This window comes from Bos indicus x Bos taurus, chromosome 19, assembly GCF_003369695.1.
Source record: "Bos indicus x Bos taurus breed Angus x Brahman F1 hybrid chromosome 19, Bos_hybrid_MaternalHap_v2.0, whole genome shotgun sequence".
Lineage (NCBI taxonomy): Eukaryota > Metazoa > Chordata > Mammalia > Artiodactyla > Bovidae > Bos > Bos indicus x Bos taurus.
The window spans coordinates 46994524-47011220 of NC_040094.1; the positions used below are offsets into that span (position 1 = coordinate 46994524).

General features: G+C 47.5%; 1 protein-coding gene across 19 annotated transcripts in view; it reads left to right on the plus strand.

Annotated features, from left to right (window-relative positions):
* Positions 1-16697, plus strand: part of MAPT (microtubule associated protein tau) — a 123953-nt gene that overhangs the window by 55132 nt on the left and 52124 nt on the right. For 18 of the 19 annotated variants that reach the window (XM_027517439.1, XM_027517437.1, XM_027517443.1 and 15 more), the window contains exon 2: positions 15187-15303. In XM_027517439.1, the coding sequence (XP_027373240.1) occupies positions 15204-15303 (100 nt within the window). In that variant the 5' untranslated portion in view covers positions 15187-15203. Of the gene's footprint in view, positions 1-1107; positions 1211-15186; positions 15304-16697 lie in introns of all 19 variants that reach the window. The other variant, XM_027517438.1, reaches the window with a different exon arrangement.

Genomic DNA, 16697 nt, shown 5'->3' on the forward strand with positions numbered 1-16697 from the left:
CTACAGTCCATGGGGTCTCAAAGAGTCAGACATGACTGAAGGGCTTGAGCACAGCATGGCATGAATCGCTTTTATAAAACAAATTCTCTCCTCTCTCTCTCTCAATTAAGGGTGGCTTGCCCAAGGAGGGAGGGAAGTAATTTTTTTGCTCTGATTTTCTTGGCTTTGACATCAGAAGAGATTCCTTTTTATCCATTTGGTGCTCTGAGTTCAGGGGATTCATCTCGAAATGAAAGTGGTGACCAGGGCCGCTGGCAGCCCCTGAATGGGACAGGTGCAGAGGCCACCTCCACATGTGGCAGCGGTGTCCTCACTGAAGGCTAACTGATCAGTAATTTATCAGAAAGGGGCTTGGAGGGAAAACTACTGCAGTTCTGAAAACAAAGCCCACCCAAGCATGCGGTATCACCCTAATAGACGCTATAGCACTGTTTAGCTACACCAGCAGTTACAAAGGAGTTGAAAAAAAGAAAACAGAAACCTTGAGCTTAAGACCAGAATTGTCCTCTCCAACACAATCTGTGGATTTTCTGAGTGGTGGACATGAGCCAGCTGACATCAGCCATGACACATCGTGTGTGCACGGCAGCACCACCCCCCAGAAAGCAGCTTCATTCATGCTTTCGTACAATCGTTGATTGTTCTCTTTGGATTGAGGCCCGGGATTATTCCAGTTTCTTCTCACCAACCTAAGTCTTTCCTCTCTCTGGAAGCCTAAGTCTTGCCTCTCCTTCATCTTCTCTCCACTTAATTTGGCGATTCTGCTTGAAATCCAGGAATTATCATTATCGGTGGTATTGGTCAGATTTGGTTCTAGAAGATTCTCTGGTACCCTGTGAAGGGACGTGAGCACAGCTCACACTTTAGAGTTCCTTTGAGGTTTGCCAGGCTGTGTTCCCTCCGGCAAGTCTTCTGAGAACTTCCCTGTGCTGCGGGGGCGCTGGATGCCACCTGTCTGCCGGGGGCGTGAGAGGAGGGGAGCAACCCAGAAGCGCCGCTCCCAGTTGGGACCAGCTGTCAGGGAAGAGCATCTGAAGCATCAGAGCTGCCACGAGCCAGCCCAGTGTTTACTTGAACCCCAGAGACTCTTCTGTTTCTTTCATGCAGTTGGCTTCCCACTTCCTAAGCAGAGGGATTTCCTGCTGACCTGGAGCCCAGACTTCACCTCTCCCAAGGGGACTACTATGCCTGCCCTTCACTCATCTTAAATGTAAATATCTTAAAGTAAAACAATTGGACCATAAGCATTAAAGAATAAAGTGTAGTGGGTTACTGGGTAGTCCAGTGGCTAAGACTCTGCACTCCCAATGCAGAGGGCTTGGGTTCAATCCCTGGTCAGGGAACTAGATCCCATTTGCTGCAACTGAAGATCCCATGTGCTGCTACCAAGATGCAGCATGGCCAAATAAATATTTTTTAAAAAATAGAATGTAAATAAAAGAGAAAGTTTTCAAAAGAAAAGCTTTTGCTCAGTTGAGCAGATCCTGATGTTGCTAAAATGGGTTATCTCTGTCACTGCCTGATTGAATCACTGTTGTCAGTTGGCTTCACAAGGTCTTCTGGGGCCAGGCTGCTTGGCACCAGAGCCGTGACCCCATTACACGTCTGCCGTGTAACCTTGGCCCAGTTACTCAACCTCTCTGTGCCTCGGTTTACCCCACCTGTAGAAGTAGATGTAATAATAGAGGCAGTTGTGTGAAGTAAATGAGCCCATACTTGAAAATGCTTGAAACAGGGCTCCTGTCGTTATGAGGAATCCTGTTTTCCACCAGAACACGCAGCAGATTCATGAAGGGGCAGAAAAGGGACCAGAGCAAAGGAAAGAGGGGACACAGAGGCTAAAAATAACCTTGGAGAAACAAGTTCATTTTAAGGTTATTTTTAGATTTCTCCCTACTTGATCTTCCACTATCGGAGAGCTCCATTCAGGGTGTTTGTTTTTTGTAACAGCTTTACCGAGATATGTCACATGCCATAAAATCCACCCTTTGAAGTGCATAATTCAGTGATTCCTGTATAGTCCCAAAGTTGTCCAATATCACTACTCTGGAATTCCAGTTGTGTTTTTTATCTGAGGGGTCTAAGGGCGATCGTCCTTTTTTTGGATGGTGCTACCGGACCTGGTGGCAGTGATTCCGCTGAGTCACGCCGGCGGCGGCCGGGAGCCTGCGGTGCTGCCTCCTGGAGAAGCTGGGCGGCCGGCTGGGCTGCAGCAAGCGGGCACCGTGGCCCTGACACGTGCTGCCCCCTAGTGAGGGCTGCAGCCACGCCGGACACAGCCCACCTGGCACCTCCAGGGAGGGGGACTCTTGGGAACGAATAAAAGCTCCTCCTAGGTGTGGACTGCAAGGACAGTGCACCCTGCATGGAGCCCAGTGAGCCAGGGTACGGGACCAGCCCCTGACACAGGCTTTTTTCTTCCCTCCTTGAGTCTTAATTTCATCCAGCCGGGACAAGATCATTTCCATGGGTAAGCAGAGGAGAAAAGGGCTGTTTTTAAACTCTTTGTTGGGAAGGCGATAATATGATACAGTATCTAAAAGATGGGTTTAGCATCAGAAGATCAGAGTTCAAATCCTATCCTACTCTGCCTCTTATTAGCTGTGTGACCCTCCGCAGGTTCCTGAACCTCTCTGAACCTGTTTCCTCATCAGAAAGTGGGGAGAACAATTCCTCTTGTGGGACTGTTATATTACAGAGATTCCATTTCTCTCTCTCCCCTGTTTCCTCCCTTCCTCTGAAGCCTCTGCGACTGGCTTAGAGTCGCAGACTCGAATAAACAGATGTGTTCATATTCCAAAGCCAGCAACAGTGTCCCCTGTTGCCCTGGCTCACTTGAGGAGCTTTCTAGAATCAGAATGCATTGCTGTGGGTAAGATGATTAGAAGGAATGGGAAGAATGGCAGTAGGCATAGGAAGGCTATTTGGTCTTCATCTCCTTCAGGGAGATACGCCCCCAGGTCAGCTGAAACCCGCAGACCCCTGGGAGACCTGGGTAGGAGCAAAGGCCTGGGACCGAAAACAGAGAGAGGCATCTGAACTGCCAGAAATCTATATTCCAGAGGGAAGTCAAGTCCCAGGCTTCCCTGGTGTTCTCAGGCAAGTCACTTAGGCTCTTGGGGCCCTTTACCTGGCTGGGGTTTGCATCCTGCCCATCTCACAGGTTTGTGGTGAGCCTAAATGTTCTGTCATGGGAAAGTGTCCAGGAAAATGGCAGGTGTACTTCAAATAGTGAGCAGGGTCCCCTGGTGATGCTTCAGGGGAAGCATCTGAGCTGGGCTCACCTCTGAGCTGGGCTGGGTGCCTGGGGTTCCCTCATCTGCTTCTGGATGCCTCAGAGGGTGGCCTGGAATGATCAAAAACAAAGCTGCCTCTGCAGCTAAGCAGAGCTCAGCACGCAGAGCACATGAACTCTACCAAGTGGAAAATTTATCCATCTTGCAGCCTGGGAAAGCTCTGTTCCTCGGGAGCAAAAGGGACCCGAGGTCTCACCTGCACATCCCTGTGCCCTTGAGAGTTGAGGGGCCAGGGGAAGCCTTGGCAAAATGAGGAAGAAGTTGAAGTTTATTTGAGGGTCCTTGTCATCCCCTCTTCCACCATCCCACCCCTTCCTGTCCTCACCTTTCCTCTCCTCCACCCCGGTTTTACCATTATCAGACAAATGTCACAGTAAAAAAAGCTCTATATTATCTTGTTTCCAAACTTAAAAGACTGTGGGTGATCATCATTGGACACATGGATAAGCAAAATGTGGTGCATTCATACAATGAAATATCATTCGAGGAATGAAGTCCTGACTCATGCTACAACGCGAGTGAATCCTGAAGACATTACACTAAGCGAAGGAAGCAAGACACAAAAGCCCAAATATTAGATGATTCCATTTATGTGTAATCTCCAAAACTGATAAATCCACAGAGACAAAGTAGATTAGTGGTTGGCGGGCATAGGGGGAGGAAGAGGATGAGGAAGTGCTTAATGGACACAGGGTTTCTTTCTGGGGTGATGAAAGTGTTTCAGAATGAGATAGAGGTGATGGTTGTTCACTTTAAAGTGATGACTTGTGCAGACTTCCATGATGGTCCAGTGGTTAAGACTCCAAGCTTCTACTGGAGCAGGGTGCAGGTTCAATCCCTGGTCAGGGAACTAAGATCCACATGCTGTAAAGTGCGGCCACAAAGAAAAAAAAAGTAAAAATGACTTGTGTGTTGTGTGGATTTTACTTCAATCAGAAAAAAAAGACTGCGTTGGAGTTTTCCTGGTGGCTCAGTAGTAAAGAATTCACCTGCCGATGCAGGAGACACGAATTGGATTGTTCCAAAGAGCAACTAAGCCCATGTGCCATAATTATTGAGCCTGTGCTCTAGAGCCCGTGACCCACAACTGCTGAAGCCTGCCTGCCCTAGAGCCTGTCCTCCCCAACAGAAGCACCCACAGTGAGAAGCCTGTGCACCGCAAGTAGAGAGTAACTCCTGCTCACCGCCTCTAGAGAGAAGTCCACACAGCAATGAAGACCCAGCACAGCCAAAATAATTAATTATTTTTAAAAAGCAAGCACTGTGCCTCATTCACAGGAAGAGCTCAACAGATAGGTGATTTAAAAAAAAAAGCTCAACCTAAAAGTCACCCTGCTTATTTAACTTATATGCAGAGTACATGATGAGAAACGCTGGGCTGGAAGAAGCACAAGCTGGAATCAAGATTGCCGGGAGAAATATCAATAACATCAGATATGCAGATGACCAGTCCATTCTGAAGATCAGCCCTGGGATTTCTTTGGAAGGAATGATGCTAAAGCTGAAACTCCAGTACTTTGGCCACCTCATGCGAAGAGTTGAATCATTGGAAAAGACTCTGATGCTGGGAGGGATTGGGGGCAAGAGGAGAAGGGGACGACAGAGGATGAGATGGCTGGATGGCATCATTGACTCGATGGACATGAGTCTCAGTAAACTCCGGGAGTTGGTGATGGACAGGGAGGCCTGGCGTGCTGCGATTCATGGGGTTGCAAAGAGTCGGACACGACTGAGCGACTGATCTGATCTGATCTGATGCAGATGACACCACCCTTATGGCAGAAAGTGAAGAAGAGCTAAAGAGTCTCTTGAGGAAAGTGAAAGAGGAGAGTGAAAAAGTTGACTTAAAGCTCAACATTCAGAAAACTAAGATCATGGCATCCAGTCCCATTACTTCATGGCAAATAGATGGGGAAACAGTGGAAACAGTGGCTGACTTCATTTTTCTGGGCTCCAAAATCACTGCAGATGGTGACTGCAGCCATGAAATTAAAAGATGCTTACTCCTTGGAAGGAAAGTTATGACCAACCTAGACAGCATATTAAAAAGCAGAGACATTACTTTGCCAACAAAGGTCCGTCTAGTCAAGACTATGGTTTTTCCAGTGGTCATGTATGGATGTGAGAGTTGGACTATAAAGAAAGCTGAGTGCCAAAAAATTGATGCTTTTGAACTATGGTGTTGGAGAAGACTCTTGAGAGTCCCTTGGACTGCAAGGAGATCCAACCAGTCCATCCTAAAGGAGATCAGTCCTGAGTATTCATTGGAAGGACTATGTTGAAGCTGAAACTCCAATACTTTGGCCACCTGATGCGGAGAGCTGACTCATTTGAAAAGACCCTGACGCTGGAAAAGATTGAGGGCAGGAGGAGAAGGAGACGACAGAGGATGAGATGGTTGGATGGCATCACCAACTCGATGGACATGGGTTTGGGTAAACTCTGGGAGTTGGTGATGGACAGGGAGGCCTGGCGTGCTGCGGTTCATGGGGTCGCAAAGAGTCAGACATGACTGAGCGACTGAACTGAACTGAACTGAAAAGTTGAGAATTGTTTTTTTTTTTAAAAAAAGACTGGCCTGCAGCAGTCATATTTGATTCACGGGGTTCCTACATCCCTTTGCCTTCGGCCCCTTCCCCTCTCCTGTCTTCGCCTTTAGCCTCTCATCACCTGCACTGTCCCCTTTGTTCCTCTGTCTCCCCCCTCAGCCCTGCAGACACTCTTCTGCCTTTTCCGGACCTCTCCAACTGCCCCCCAAGCCCCCATTGGGTCTGGTGGGGGGGTGATCCTGTAGGACCAGACACCATGAACAGCTCAACAAGCCCCTTCCCCATCACGGGACTCAATTTACCAGCTACAAAATGACACGGAGAGACTCCAGGACCGTCGGGTTCTTGCTCTCTCTTGTCAGGTGGCTGTGCTTTTCCAAGGGGCCCTAAAAAAGGGGCCTATTTTCATTTCCTGGTTTAACTCAACTTTGGTGCCACCACTCTAAAATTTCTTCCTTACCTTCCACCCCAGCACCTCTGGATCACTGCCTGGGAAAACAGAACGGAGGAGATCAGAGAGATTGAGAAAGAGATTGGTTGATTTAGAAGAATAAGAAAGCAGAGCGCGGCCTTAGGACAGCAGCTCTTGGCGTGTTTCCTTTCCTGTCTGCGCGCCTCTCAGATTATAGGGATCTGTGAGGGGGCGGTGACCACAGCTCGTCTGGGTTGTGTACCCACCTAGGGTTATGCTTATTTTTGTCTTTCCAGTCTGCTGTCTTTGATGTGCAGCTGTACCATTTGTCAGCTGGTTTATGTGTTCTTTGCCCAGTTCTCCCAGAGAAGTCATTCTGCCCTTGGATCTCACAGAGGAAGACGCCAGGCATCAGTGACGGTGGGAAAGGAGGGAGGCAGGGCTGGGTGTACAGACCCTCCGCTGGGATGACAGGGCCCCCCGCCCCTCAGCCAGGCCTGGGCTAGAGACCCCTGCTGTCCTGTGACCAACCCTCCCAGGGCTCCCGAGACAGAGGACACAGACCTAATCTATCCACTTAGAATAAAATGTCAGAGCAGGAAAGGAGCTCGGGGTCACTGGGTGACATGCAGGGGGCTGGGAGGAGTGACTAGGTCACAGCTTCGGGGTGTGAGCCCTGGACAGGTGCTGCTTCCACACACCAGACCTGTGCGGCTACGATGGGAAACGAGGCCTGATGGTCCTGGCTGGAAGAGCTGGCAGTGGGGTTGCTGAGTGCTCCGTCAGGACACAGGCTTTGAACCCTGGCATCGCCTCTTCCCGGCTGTGTGACCTTGGGTGGGTTCCCTCCCAGATTCCTCATCTGTTCACAAGTGACCCAGACAGGTCCCACCCAAAGAGGCTTGCCTTCTCATACTCAGCGTCTGTCTGGAGACTCAGAAGAGCTACTTCATTTTACTTTCAGAGAACATCCTCCTCTGGGTTCTATTTTCTGCTTATGTTGAGTAGCCTCTCACAGACGCTCTAGAACTCTGACTCGTCTTTATTTTCCATTGTGCTGGGTGTTCGCTGCGGCACGCGGGCTTCTCTAGTTATGGCACGCGGGCTTTGCTGCCCTGAGGCATGTGGGATCTCAGTTTCTAGTGCAAGTGAAAGCGTTAGTTGCTCAGCAGTGTCTGACTCTCTGGGACCCCATGGACTGTAGCCCACTACAGGCTCCTCTGGTCCAGGGAATTCTCCAGACGAGAATACGGGAGCAAGGACTTCCCTGGTGGTCCAGTGGCTAAGACTCCAAGCTCGCAATGCAGGATACCTGGGTTCAATCCCTGGTCAGGGAAGTAGATCCCATATGCTGCAACTAAGACCAGGTACAGCCAAATAAATAAATAAAAAAGAATACTGGAGTGGGCTGCCATTCCCTTCTCAAGGGGATCTTCCCAACCCAGGGACTAAACCAATCAAATCCACGTCCCCTGCATTGGAAGGCAGATTCTTTATCCCGGACCACCAGGGAAGTCCCCTGGACTTGTCTTTCTTAATATGACGTGTTGGTACCAAAGCATTCGCAAGGAGCAAGTGGCCCAGCCCAGATGAGTTGGAGAGAGAGCTCTGGTGGCCTCACTGAATCAGGAGGTCCATGAACCTAAGGCCATTTGCTGTCCTGGAGTTGGCATGAGGGGCAGGGGTGGGGTGCCTCCCTGTTTAGAGAGGTCTTCCCATGCATTCCACTTTTTATCCCAAAGGAAAATATTGGCACTTGAGATTCATGGTTTATTTTGCATATAATAGTAGCCAGTGTTTTTAAGGATGATTTAATTTCTCCTTGTAATTCCTTCAGCTTCTTTTTAGTGTCTCTGACTTTCTCCAGCTTTGCTGGGTGGTGCTGGTGGTAGGAAAGTGGGGGATCATTGGAACCAGAGTAGTGAGACCCACTCACTGCCTTGTCATCTGCTCCATGGAGCTGAGGCAGCCTGACTCATAACACGGGCTTATACCACAGATGCTGCCCCCAGTCCCCAGAACAGAGCGGCACTGCCTCAAGCCCCAGAATGATCCTTAGTTCTCCTGCTCCTGCCCTGAAACCTCTGGAAGCAGCTGAAGAAAACTCAATGTCAGGGGGCTTCCCTGGCGGTCCGGTGATTAAGAATCTGCCTACCAATGCAAGGGACACCAGTTGGAAGATCCGTGGTCTGGGAAGATCCCGCATGCCACAGGGCAACTAAGCCCGTGTGCCACAACTACTGAGTCCACACTCTGTTGCCCATGAGCTGCAACTACTGAGCCCGTGTGCTGCCCCACTGAACCCCCATGCCCCAGAGCCTGTGCTTCACAACAGAATAAGCCACTGCAGTGAGAGCCCTTGAGCTTCAACTAGAGAATAGCCCCCACTTGCCGCAACTAGAGAAAGCCCACTCCTATCAACAAAGACCCCGTGCAGCCAAAAATAAAAAATTAATCTAAGAAACAATACTATTTATAAAAACAAACAAACCAAAAACAACATCACTGCAAAAATTCACACAGAAAATAGGAGGAGACCAAAATGTACAATGTTAAAAAAACTTCACTACAGATATATATATTGAGAGAGAGGAGAATAAGTACTGGAAAAGCCAGAAGCAGGAGTCCATAAACTATGGTCCGCAGGCCAGGTCTGATGTTAGCTAAGGATGGCGTTTACATTTTCAAGGAAAATATTTTGTGACACATGATATTTTATGCAACTCAAATTTCAGTGTCCGGAAATAAACTTTGAGACACAGCCATGCTCATTCATTTATACATCTATTACCAATGTCTACTTCCCTGCAGCAGAGGTGGGTAGTTGTAACAGAAGGCACGGCCCACAAACTTAAAATATTTACTATCTGGTCCTTTGCAGAAACAAATTGATGACTCTTAACCTCAAACTAAAGTGGAATACTGTTCTATTGTAGATCCATTTGTTTCAAATCCATAGTGAAAGTTCTCAGTCATGTCCAATCCACCAGGCTCCTCTGTCCATGGAATTTTCCATGTAAAGGATACTAGATTGATATATTTGATTGAAGTCGCTCAGTCGTGTCCTACTCTTTGCGACCCCATGGACTGTAGCCTACCAGGCTCCTCTGTCCATAGGATTTTCCAGGCAATAGTACTGGAGTGGATTGCCATTTCCTTCTCCAGCAGATCTTCCTGACCCAGGGATCGAACCTGGGTCTCCCGCATTGTAGACAGACGCTTTACCATCTGAGCCACGAGTGGGGTGCCATTTCCTACTCTAAGGCATCTTCCTGACCCAGGGGTCAAACCTGCATCTCTTGTGTCTCCTGCATTAGCAGGCAGATTCTTTATCCCTAGCACCACCCTTCAAATCCCATAACAATTTCAAATTATAGGGACGTCCATGGTGGCCCAATGGTTAGGACTCTGCACTTCCATTGCAAGGGGCAGAGGTTCAATCCCTGGTCAGGGAACTAAGATCTTGCATCCTATGCAGCGAGGCCAAAAGATATTTTAAAATAAATAAACAGAAATAAAACTTGAATACTTAAAAAATTTTAATGGAAATCAATAGGGAGAGCAGAATCTATTTTCTAGAACTTATTAAATCAAATCAATCACCAGTTAGTAAAATGAGGTGCGGGGGATTCTTTTGAGCAGTGATATTTTACAGACAGAACCCACTCTTGTTGACCAGCTGTTTTAGCCCCTGATGTTGTTCCCTCTGACTGTGTTACCCCCTCCCTCTTTCCCAGCCATCCAAGCCCCCATCTCTAGTGTAATTCTGGACTCTGATCTCTCTCTCTGACCCCAACCCAATTTTGAAACCCAGTCTAATGTTGTCTAAAATACACTTCTTGGATCTATCCCTTCCTTTCCATGCCCTCTGCCTACACTTGGGTTCCAGCCTCTTTGCTGTTTGCTTGGACCAGTGAGGTCACCTCCCTGCCAACAGTCCTTTCTTACCTGTCCAGTTGGCCCTGCCAACCACTGCCCAAGTGACCTTAGAGAGCCTCTTTGATGCTTCCCTGCTCATGCCCGTGAACAAAGTCCACACTGGCCACTTTGCCCACCTCCAGACTCCATCCGAGTGAAAAGCAGCCACCACATCACATGTGTCATCCCATCCGTTGTGCAGATGGGCAGGGAAGGGACCAGGGCAGCCCCTCTGAGCTGGACATAAGCCAGGGGGGTGGGAATCACCTTGGAAAATAGAGTGGAAGCCCAAAGGGAAAGTGGTTCACTCTGCACAAACACTGCTTCGACTTTCACTGATGCCGAGTTTGCCTGTTAAGTACCATCTCGATACCTTTGAGGTCACTGGGGTCTACTTGGAGTTCATGCTTATGATCAGACCTGTGTTGATTCTGGCTGCCACCTGGTGCATTTTGCCGTCCTCACTTTGTGCAGAGGAATGAGCTGACAGATGGGGACACGAGTACTTGGGCGGTGGGGAAGCTCAGCAGGAGGGCTGGGGCGGCAGCACTGAATAATCAGAAGACAGCGTTCATCAGTGAGCCCATCTTTTCAGGCATAACTAGAGTATGGGCTTTGGGACTTAGTGATGTGCAGAGAGTGGTGAGCTACTGCGTGTGTGGGTCCCTAGCTCCTCATATTTCCCAGGCTTTGTGGGAAGAGCGGCTTTCTCCAAAATCCATGATGTTTTTTAAGTTTGTCTTTTTTTTTTCAATGTGGACCATTTAAAAAAATTTATTTGTAATTGGAATGTAATTGTTTTATAATATTGTATTGGTTTCTGCTATACAACATGAATCAGCTTTAAGTATACATATTGATGTGGACCATTTTTAAAGTCTTTATTGAATTTATTACAATATTCCTTCTTGTTTTATGTGTTTTGGTTTTTGGGCTTCGAGACATGTAGGACCTTATTTCCCTGACCAGGGATCGAACACACATGCTCTGCATTGGAAGGCGAAGTTTTTAACCATTAGACTACTGGGGAAGTCCCCAAAACCCATGATTTTAAAATATGAGCAACCATCTCTCATGTCTCCTGTTTACTGGCAGGTGGGTTCTTTACCACTAGCGCCCCCTGGAGTATTCACTAAAACCAGCTGCAGGTTGAACAGGGTGAACTGATTTGGTTGGCCTGGCTCACCTGGGCCAGGGGAAGCATCTCCAGCCAGTTTGGGAGGCCTTGTGCTTCTGGGCTGTCGTCACTGTTCCCAGGTGGGGCTCCGGGTGAGTCAGCAGACGAGGTGACTCATGGATCAGTCTCAGGGACTAGCAGTTGGCAGTGACCAGGCAAGTTCCGAGACAGACTTCATTAGGAGGCGGTAAAGAAGGTGTTGCTTCCTAGGGTTGGGTGGGAAGCAGTCGTTGACTTCTTGGGTAATGAAATTTGTTCCTCTTAGCACAGGGGTTCTTATGTTTGGGGGCTTTCTAAGGAAAACAGACCATCAGCATATCTCAGGGTAGAGAATATCACCACCAAATCCTAAGCCTTGGGATCTTCCCAGGATAACATCTTGCTCGTCCTTGGGGGGATATCAAAGGCTTGGAGATATTCAGCTTCAGGAGCCTCCTCCAAGAGCTCCTTGAGGGTCAGGGACCTCAAGTCAGAATGAAAAGGGACCCCTTCTGTATAGGCTGCTACTGCTGCTAAGTCGCTTCAGTCATGTCTGACTCTGTGTGACCCCATAGACGGCAACCCACCAGGCTCCACCGTCCCTGGGATTCTCTAGGCAAGAGCACTGGAGTGGGTTGCCATTTCCTTCTCCAATGCATGAAAGTGAAAAGTGAAAGTGAAGTTGCTCAATCCTGTCCGACTCTTAGTGACCCCATGGACTGTAGCCCACCAGGCTCCTCCACCCATGGGATTTTCCAGACAAGAGTACTGGAGTGGGGTGCCATTGCCTAGTGGCTGCCAAAGTGGGGCCAGGCCTCCCACCCTCTGCCTACACCCAGAAGAGGTCTCACTGACCTCATTCTTAGAACCCTCCTAAGCCATCCCAAGGGCTTCCCTGGTGGCTCAGACAGTAAAGCATCTGCCTGCAGTGCGGGATACCCGGGTTCGATCCCTGGGTCTGGAGAAGGAAAGGAAATGGCAACCCACTCCAGTATTCTTGCCTGGAAAATCCCATGGATGGAGCCTGGTAGGTTACAGTCCATGGGGTTGCAAAGAGTCGGACACGACTGAGCAACTTCACTTCACTTCAAGCCATCCCAGCTTCTTATCCTACATAATGGAGAGACAAGGGAGCTCAGACACCCACACCAGCATGTCCTGCCTAGAAGGGAGAGAAATGGAGCTGGGTGTGAATATGCCAGTGGCCACCTGGTATAAGCACAGTGTCAGAAGCCTGGCTGTCCCCTCCACCCACGTCAGTCAAGTGTTACGTGGAAGGTCAGCCCCAGGTGGACCCTCCCACCCTGTAGCCCAACATTGTGCAATAGTTTTCAGAGGTGAGAACATTCTGCAACTCATAATACATTTAGACAGTACATGACATCAAGTCCGCCCTCCACACCTTGCCCGTGGCAGACTTTACTCACTGATCACAGAGGCCAGAGCTAGTATAGTGGAGGCAGGAAGGAGAAGGGCCCTGCCCTCATCAGCTTGTGTTACCAGCTCACCCACAGCCACTGAAAAACAGCCGTAGAATTAGATCAGAAATGTGAGAGGGTAACTATTAACAAATTATAACAGAAAACTAGAGATTTAAAGTAAAGAATGCAGGGGTTTCCCTGTCTATCCAGTGGTTACGACTCTGTGCTTCTGCTCTCTGCGCTTCTGCCGTAGGGGGCGTGGATTCAATCCCTGATCAGGGAACTAATATCCCACCAGCTGTGTGACACAGTCAAAAAGTAAAAAATAAAGAATGCAAACAAAATTAGAAGAAAGGTAAGAACAAATGAAAACAAAGAATGGGAAATGGCAGCCCAAACTTTAAAAATAAAAATTAAAGGTTAGATTTAGGTTAAAATTATGCAAAATGATAAAAGTTACAATTATAAAAAGGAGTGACTTTTTTTTAAGTCACCTAAAAGATTAGAAAAATGGAAGATAATAGGGAAATACATTTTAAAGGGATTACAAAAGGTTAATGACCCTCTGGGGAACTTTTACAATCTTTCTACAAGTATAAAATTATCTCAAAAAATTAACATAAAAGTGAAACACCAACATGAATCTAGAGTGAAAATTCAAAGTAAAAAAATGAAACAATGTAAGGATTTAAATAAATATATGTACAATAAATCAATGCAATAAATATATACAGTAAATAAATGAATAATACAATAAATAAATACATATAAATAAATGTTTATTTAGATATGTTTTATTACATGTATTTTAATACATATATGTATTACGTGTCTTTATATATATATGTAATAAATAAAATAAACATGTAAAATAAATCAAAACACAGCTGAGATTTTAAAAGAATTTTTTAAATCTTTAAATTTTAAAGGATTAAAATTATAAAAGTTTAAAGGCAGGAAGTAAAAGCAACTAGAACAGGGGAGTTTCAAATATGATAAATATAAAGTAGAAAATGAATTATGAGATAATTAGATAATTTAAAAGGAAGATGTCAAAGTAAAAAAAGACTCAAGTTACAGAGATAACAATGTAAAACCTAGAATAATCCACCAGAGTAGCATGAATGAACCAAAGCAAAAGGGCATACTCAAAAATTCAGAAATTCAAGCTTATGAGTTATTTTAAGATAAAGAATAAAATATTCTTAGTAAAGACGAGGGCAGGGCATTCCCTGGCAGTCCAATGGTTGGGACTCTGAGCTCTCATTGCTGGGGGCCCGGGTTCAATCCCTGGTCTAGATACTAAGGTCCTGTAAGCCATGGGGTACAGAACAAAAAGCCAGTGTGGACAGAGGATGGTTAAATGGTAGTTTCTGATCCAGGAACACGGCCATCTCTCCATCTGTCAGGGCCACTTTGCTTCGTTTCATCAGCGTCATGCAGTTTTCTGCACACAGGCCTCTTGCCTCCTAAGTTTATCTGTAGGTATTTTGCTCTTTTTGTTGCAATGGTAAAACGGATTGCTTCCTTAGTTTCTCTTTCTGATCTTTCATTGTTAGTGTATAGGAATGCAAGACTAAGAAGAACAGTACAGGGAACTCTGCTTAATGCACTGTGGTGACCTGAATGGCAAGGAAGACCAAAAGGGTGGGGATAAGTGTATATTTATAACTGATTCACCTTGCTGTATAGTAGTAACTAACACAACATCATAAATCAACTGTATTCCAATAAAAATTGATTTTAAGAAGTTGTTTCTGGTGGGCTTTGTTGAGCTGAAGCTGAGTCTAGGCTAGGGCTTTTGGGGGAGGACATGCATTGCTGCTCCTTAGCCCCAGATTCACACTGCGCCCTGTTAGGGACTTAGCCCAGCCCTCGGAATGCACACATAAGGTTTCTGAAGGGATCCAATGAGGTGAGTGGAAGCCCCACTCTGACCCCTAGTGGGGCCACCTGGCTCAGAGCTGGGGCATCAGAACACTTGGGTGTGATTGAGCAATCACATTGTTTCTCTGCACCTCCTTTTCCTTACTGGCACTGCCCAGCCAATGCCTTCCCTCTCTGCAAAATACAAAAACAGAAAACCATCCAAGTACTGGTCAGCAGCATTTACTCTATCATGAAGTAGAAAGAGCATTGGGCATAGAAACAAATTAGGCCCCTTGAACCTGCCCAGCCGGTGGTTTTGGATATGAACTGATGTGCTGTTGGTGAATGAAAAGTGCACACATGCATGTTAATAACACTTCAGCAGAGATACCCCTCCACAGATGAGGTTGGGTACTCTACTTGTTGGAGAAGGGAAACGAAAGGCAGAAATCTACCTTCCATGAAGTGGGGAGGGGCACTTCTGTCTCCCTGTCCCGCCTCCCCTCACCCCAGCACTTAGCCTGAGCACAGCATCCAGCCCTCACTTCCCATCTTCTTTCCCCAGGTGGGCCTTGAACCAGGATGGCTGAGCCCCGCCAGGAGTTCGACGTGATGGAAGATCATGCTCAGGGGGACTACACCCTGCAAGACCAGGAGGGTGACATGGACCCCGGCCTGAAAGGTTAGTGCACAGCCCTGCCAGGCACCCTGGGGATCACAGCCAGCCCTACTGCTTTGGAAAGAGCTGGCAGGAGGGGTTTGCATCCTGATTTTTAAAGGAGTTTTAAATACTTTATTATTTTAGATTATCCATAGATTTGAAACCTCATTCATTTGAATGAGCCCACAGAACTCAAAATGTGAGGCTCTTTGAAAATCTGCCTTTGCAAAGGAGAGTTTGCCACAATGCATAGATGTATTGTGACAAAGACTGCAGGGGGCTTGTCAGTCTAATTAATACAAGGGCAATCTGTTGAGTCTTTAGCCACATCCATGAACCTATAAATCAGCAGAATTCATTAGCATGCAATATACGTAACTTTAGGGCCTTCCCTGGTGGTCCAGTGGCTAAAACTCCTTGCTCCCAGTGCAGAGGGCCTGAGTTCGATCCCTGGTCAGGGAACTAGACCCCACATGCACAACTAAGACCTGGCACAGCCAAATAAATAAATAAACATAAATAAATATATATTTTAAAATGCATGACTTTATACATTATTTTTTTTTTCTCTTCCTTAATAGGCGTGTAAGGTCCCTATTTGGCCAGAGTTGATCAGTTCTGGGTTTCCTATTGTTGAACCTATAGTACTAAACCGCATCGACTTCTAGATGTTCTGTAATATAGCCTTTTAGCTAAATTGGCTTGGCCTCTTCTCTGCCTCTCATCCCCACCTAGTTCGGGAGCCCCGTGGGGCACACAGAGCCCTCTTTCCAGCTCCAAATGCCAATCCCCATGTTGGTGCCAGGAGCAGCAGGCTGGCCCACAGAGCACTGGGTTGTGCTGCCAGGAGCCCTTCTCCCCACAGTGTCCCTGGTGGCCAGTGCTCCCTGGAGCAGCCCTCAGAGCAGGGTAAGAGAGACTAGGTCCCTGTCCTCCACACCCATTTCTAAGCAGACAAAATGGCTGTCTACTTTTCTCTTTAAATGCTGCAAGTAATAAAAACACTTTGCAGCCTGGGGTGTGGGGTGGCGGATGGGAGTGCTGGAGTTCCAAGGTGGGAGGGAACCTCTTCCAGGTACATCCATCGGAGAAGGGTCCCTGGAAGAGGCAGGGTCACCAGGAGGAGCCCTGGGTTGGGGAAGCATGCAGAGCCATCATTCCCATCTTGGAGATGTTTCAGGACTCACTGGGGACCCTTGTTTCAAAGGCTAACTTCTCTGTACCTGTTTAGGCAGAGAACACACTGGAGGCAGAGCTTGGGAATCAGACAAAAGGGCTCCAAGTTAGGGGAGTTGAGGGAAGGCATGGACTGTCCTGGGAACTCAGAGGCTGCCCTCTGGCCTTCTTGGGAGCCCCCAGCCTGAAGCTCTGGGTGAGGGGTGTACCAGGGTGGGAGGTGGGGAGGAATGCCTGCT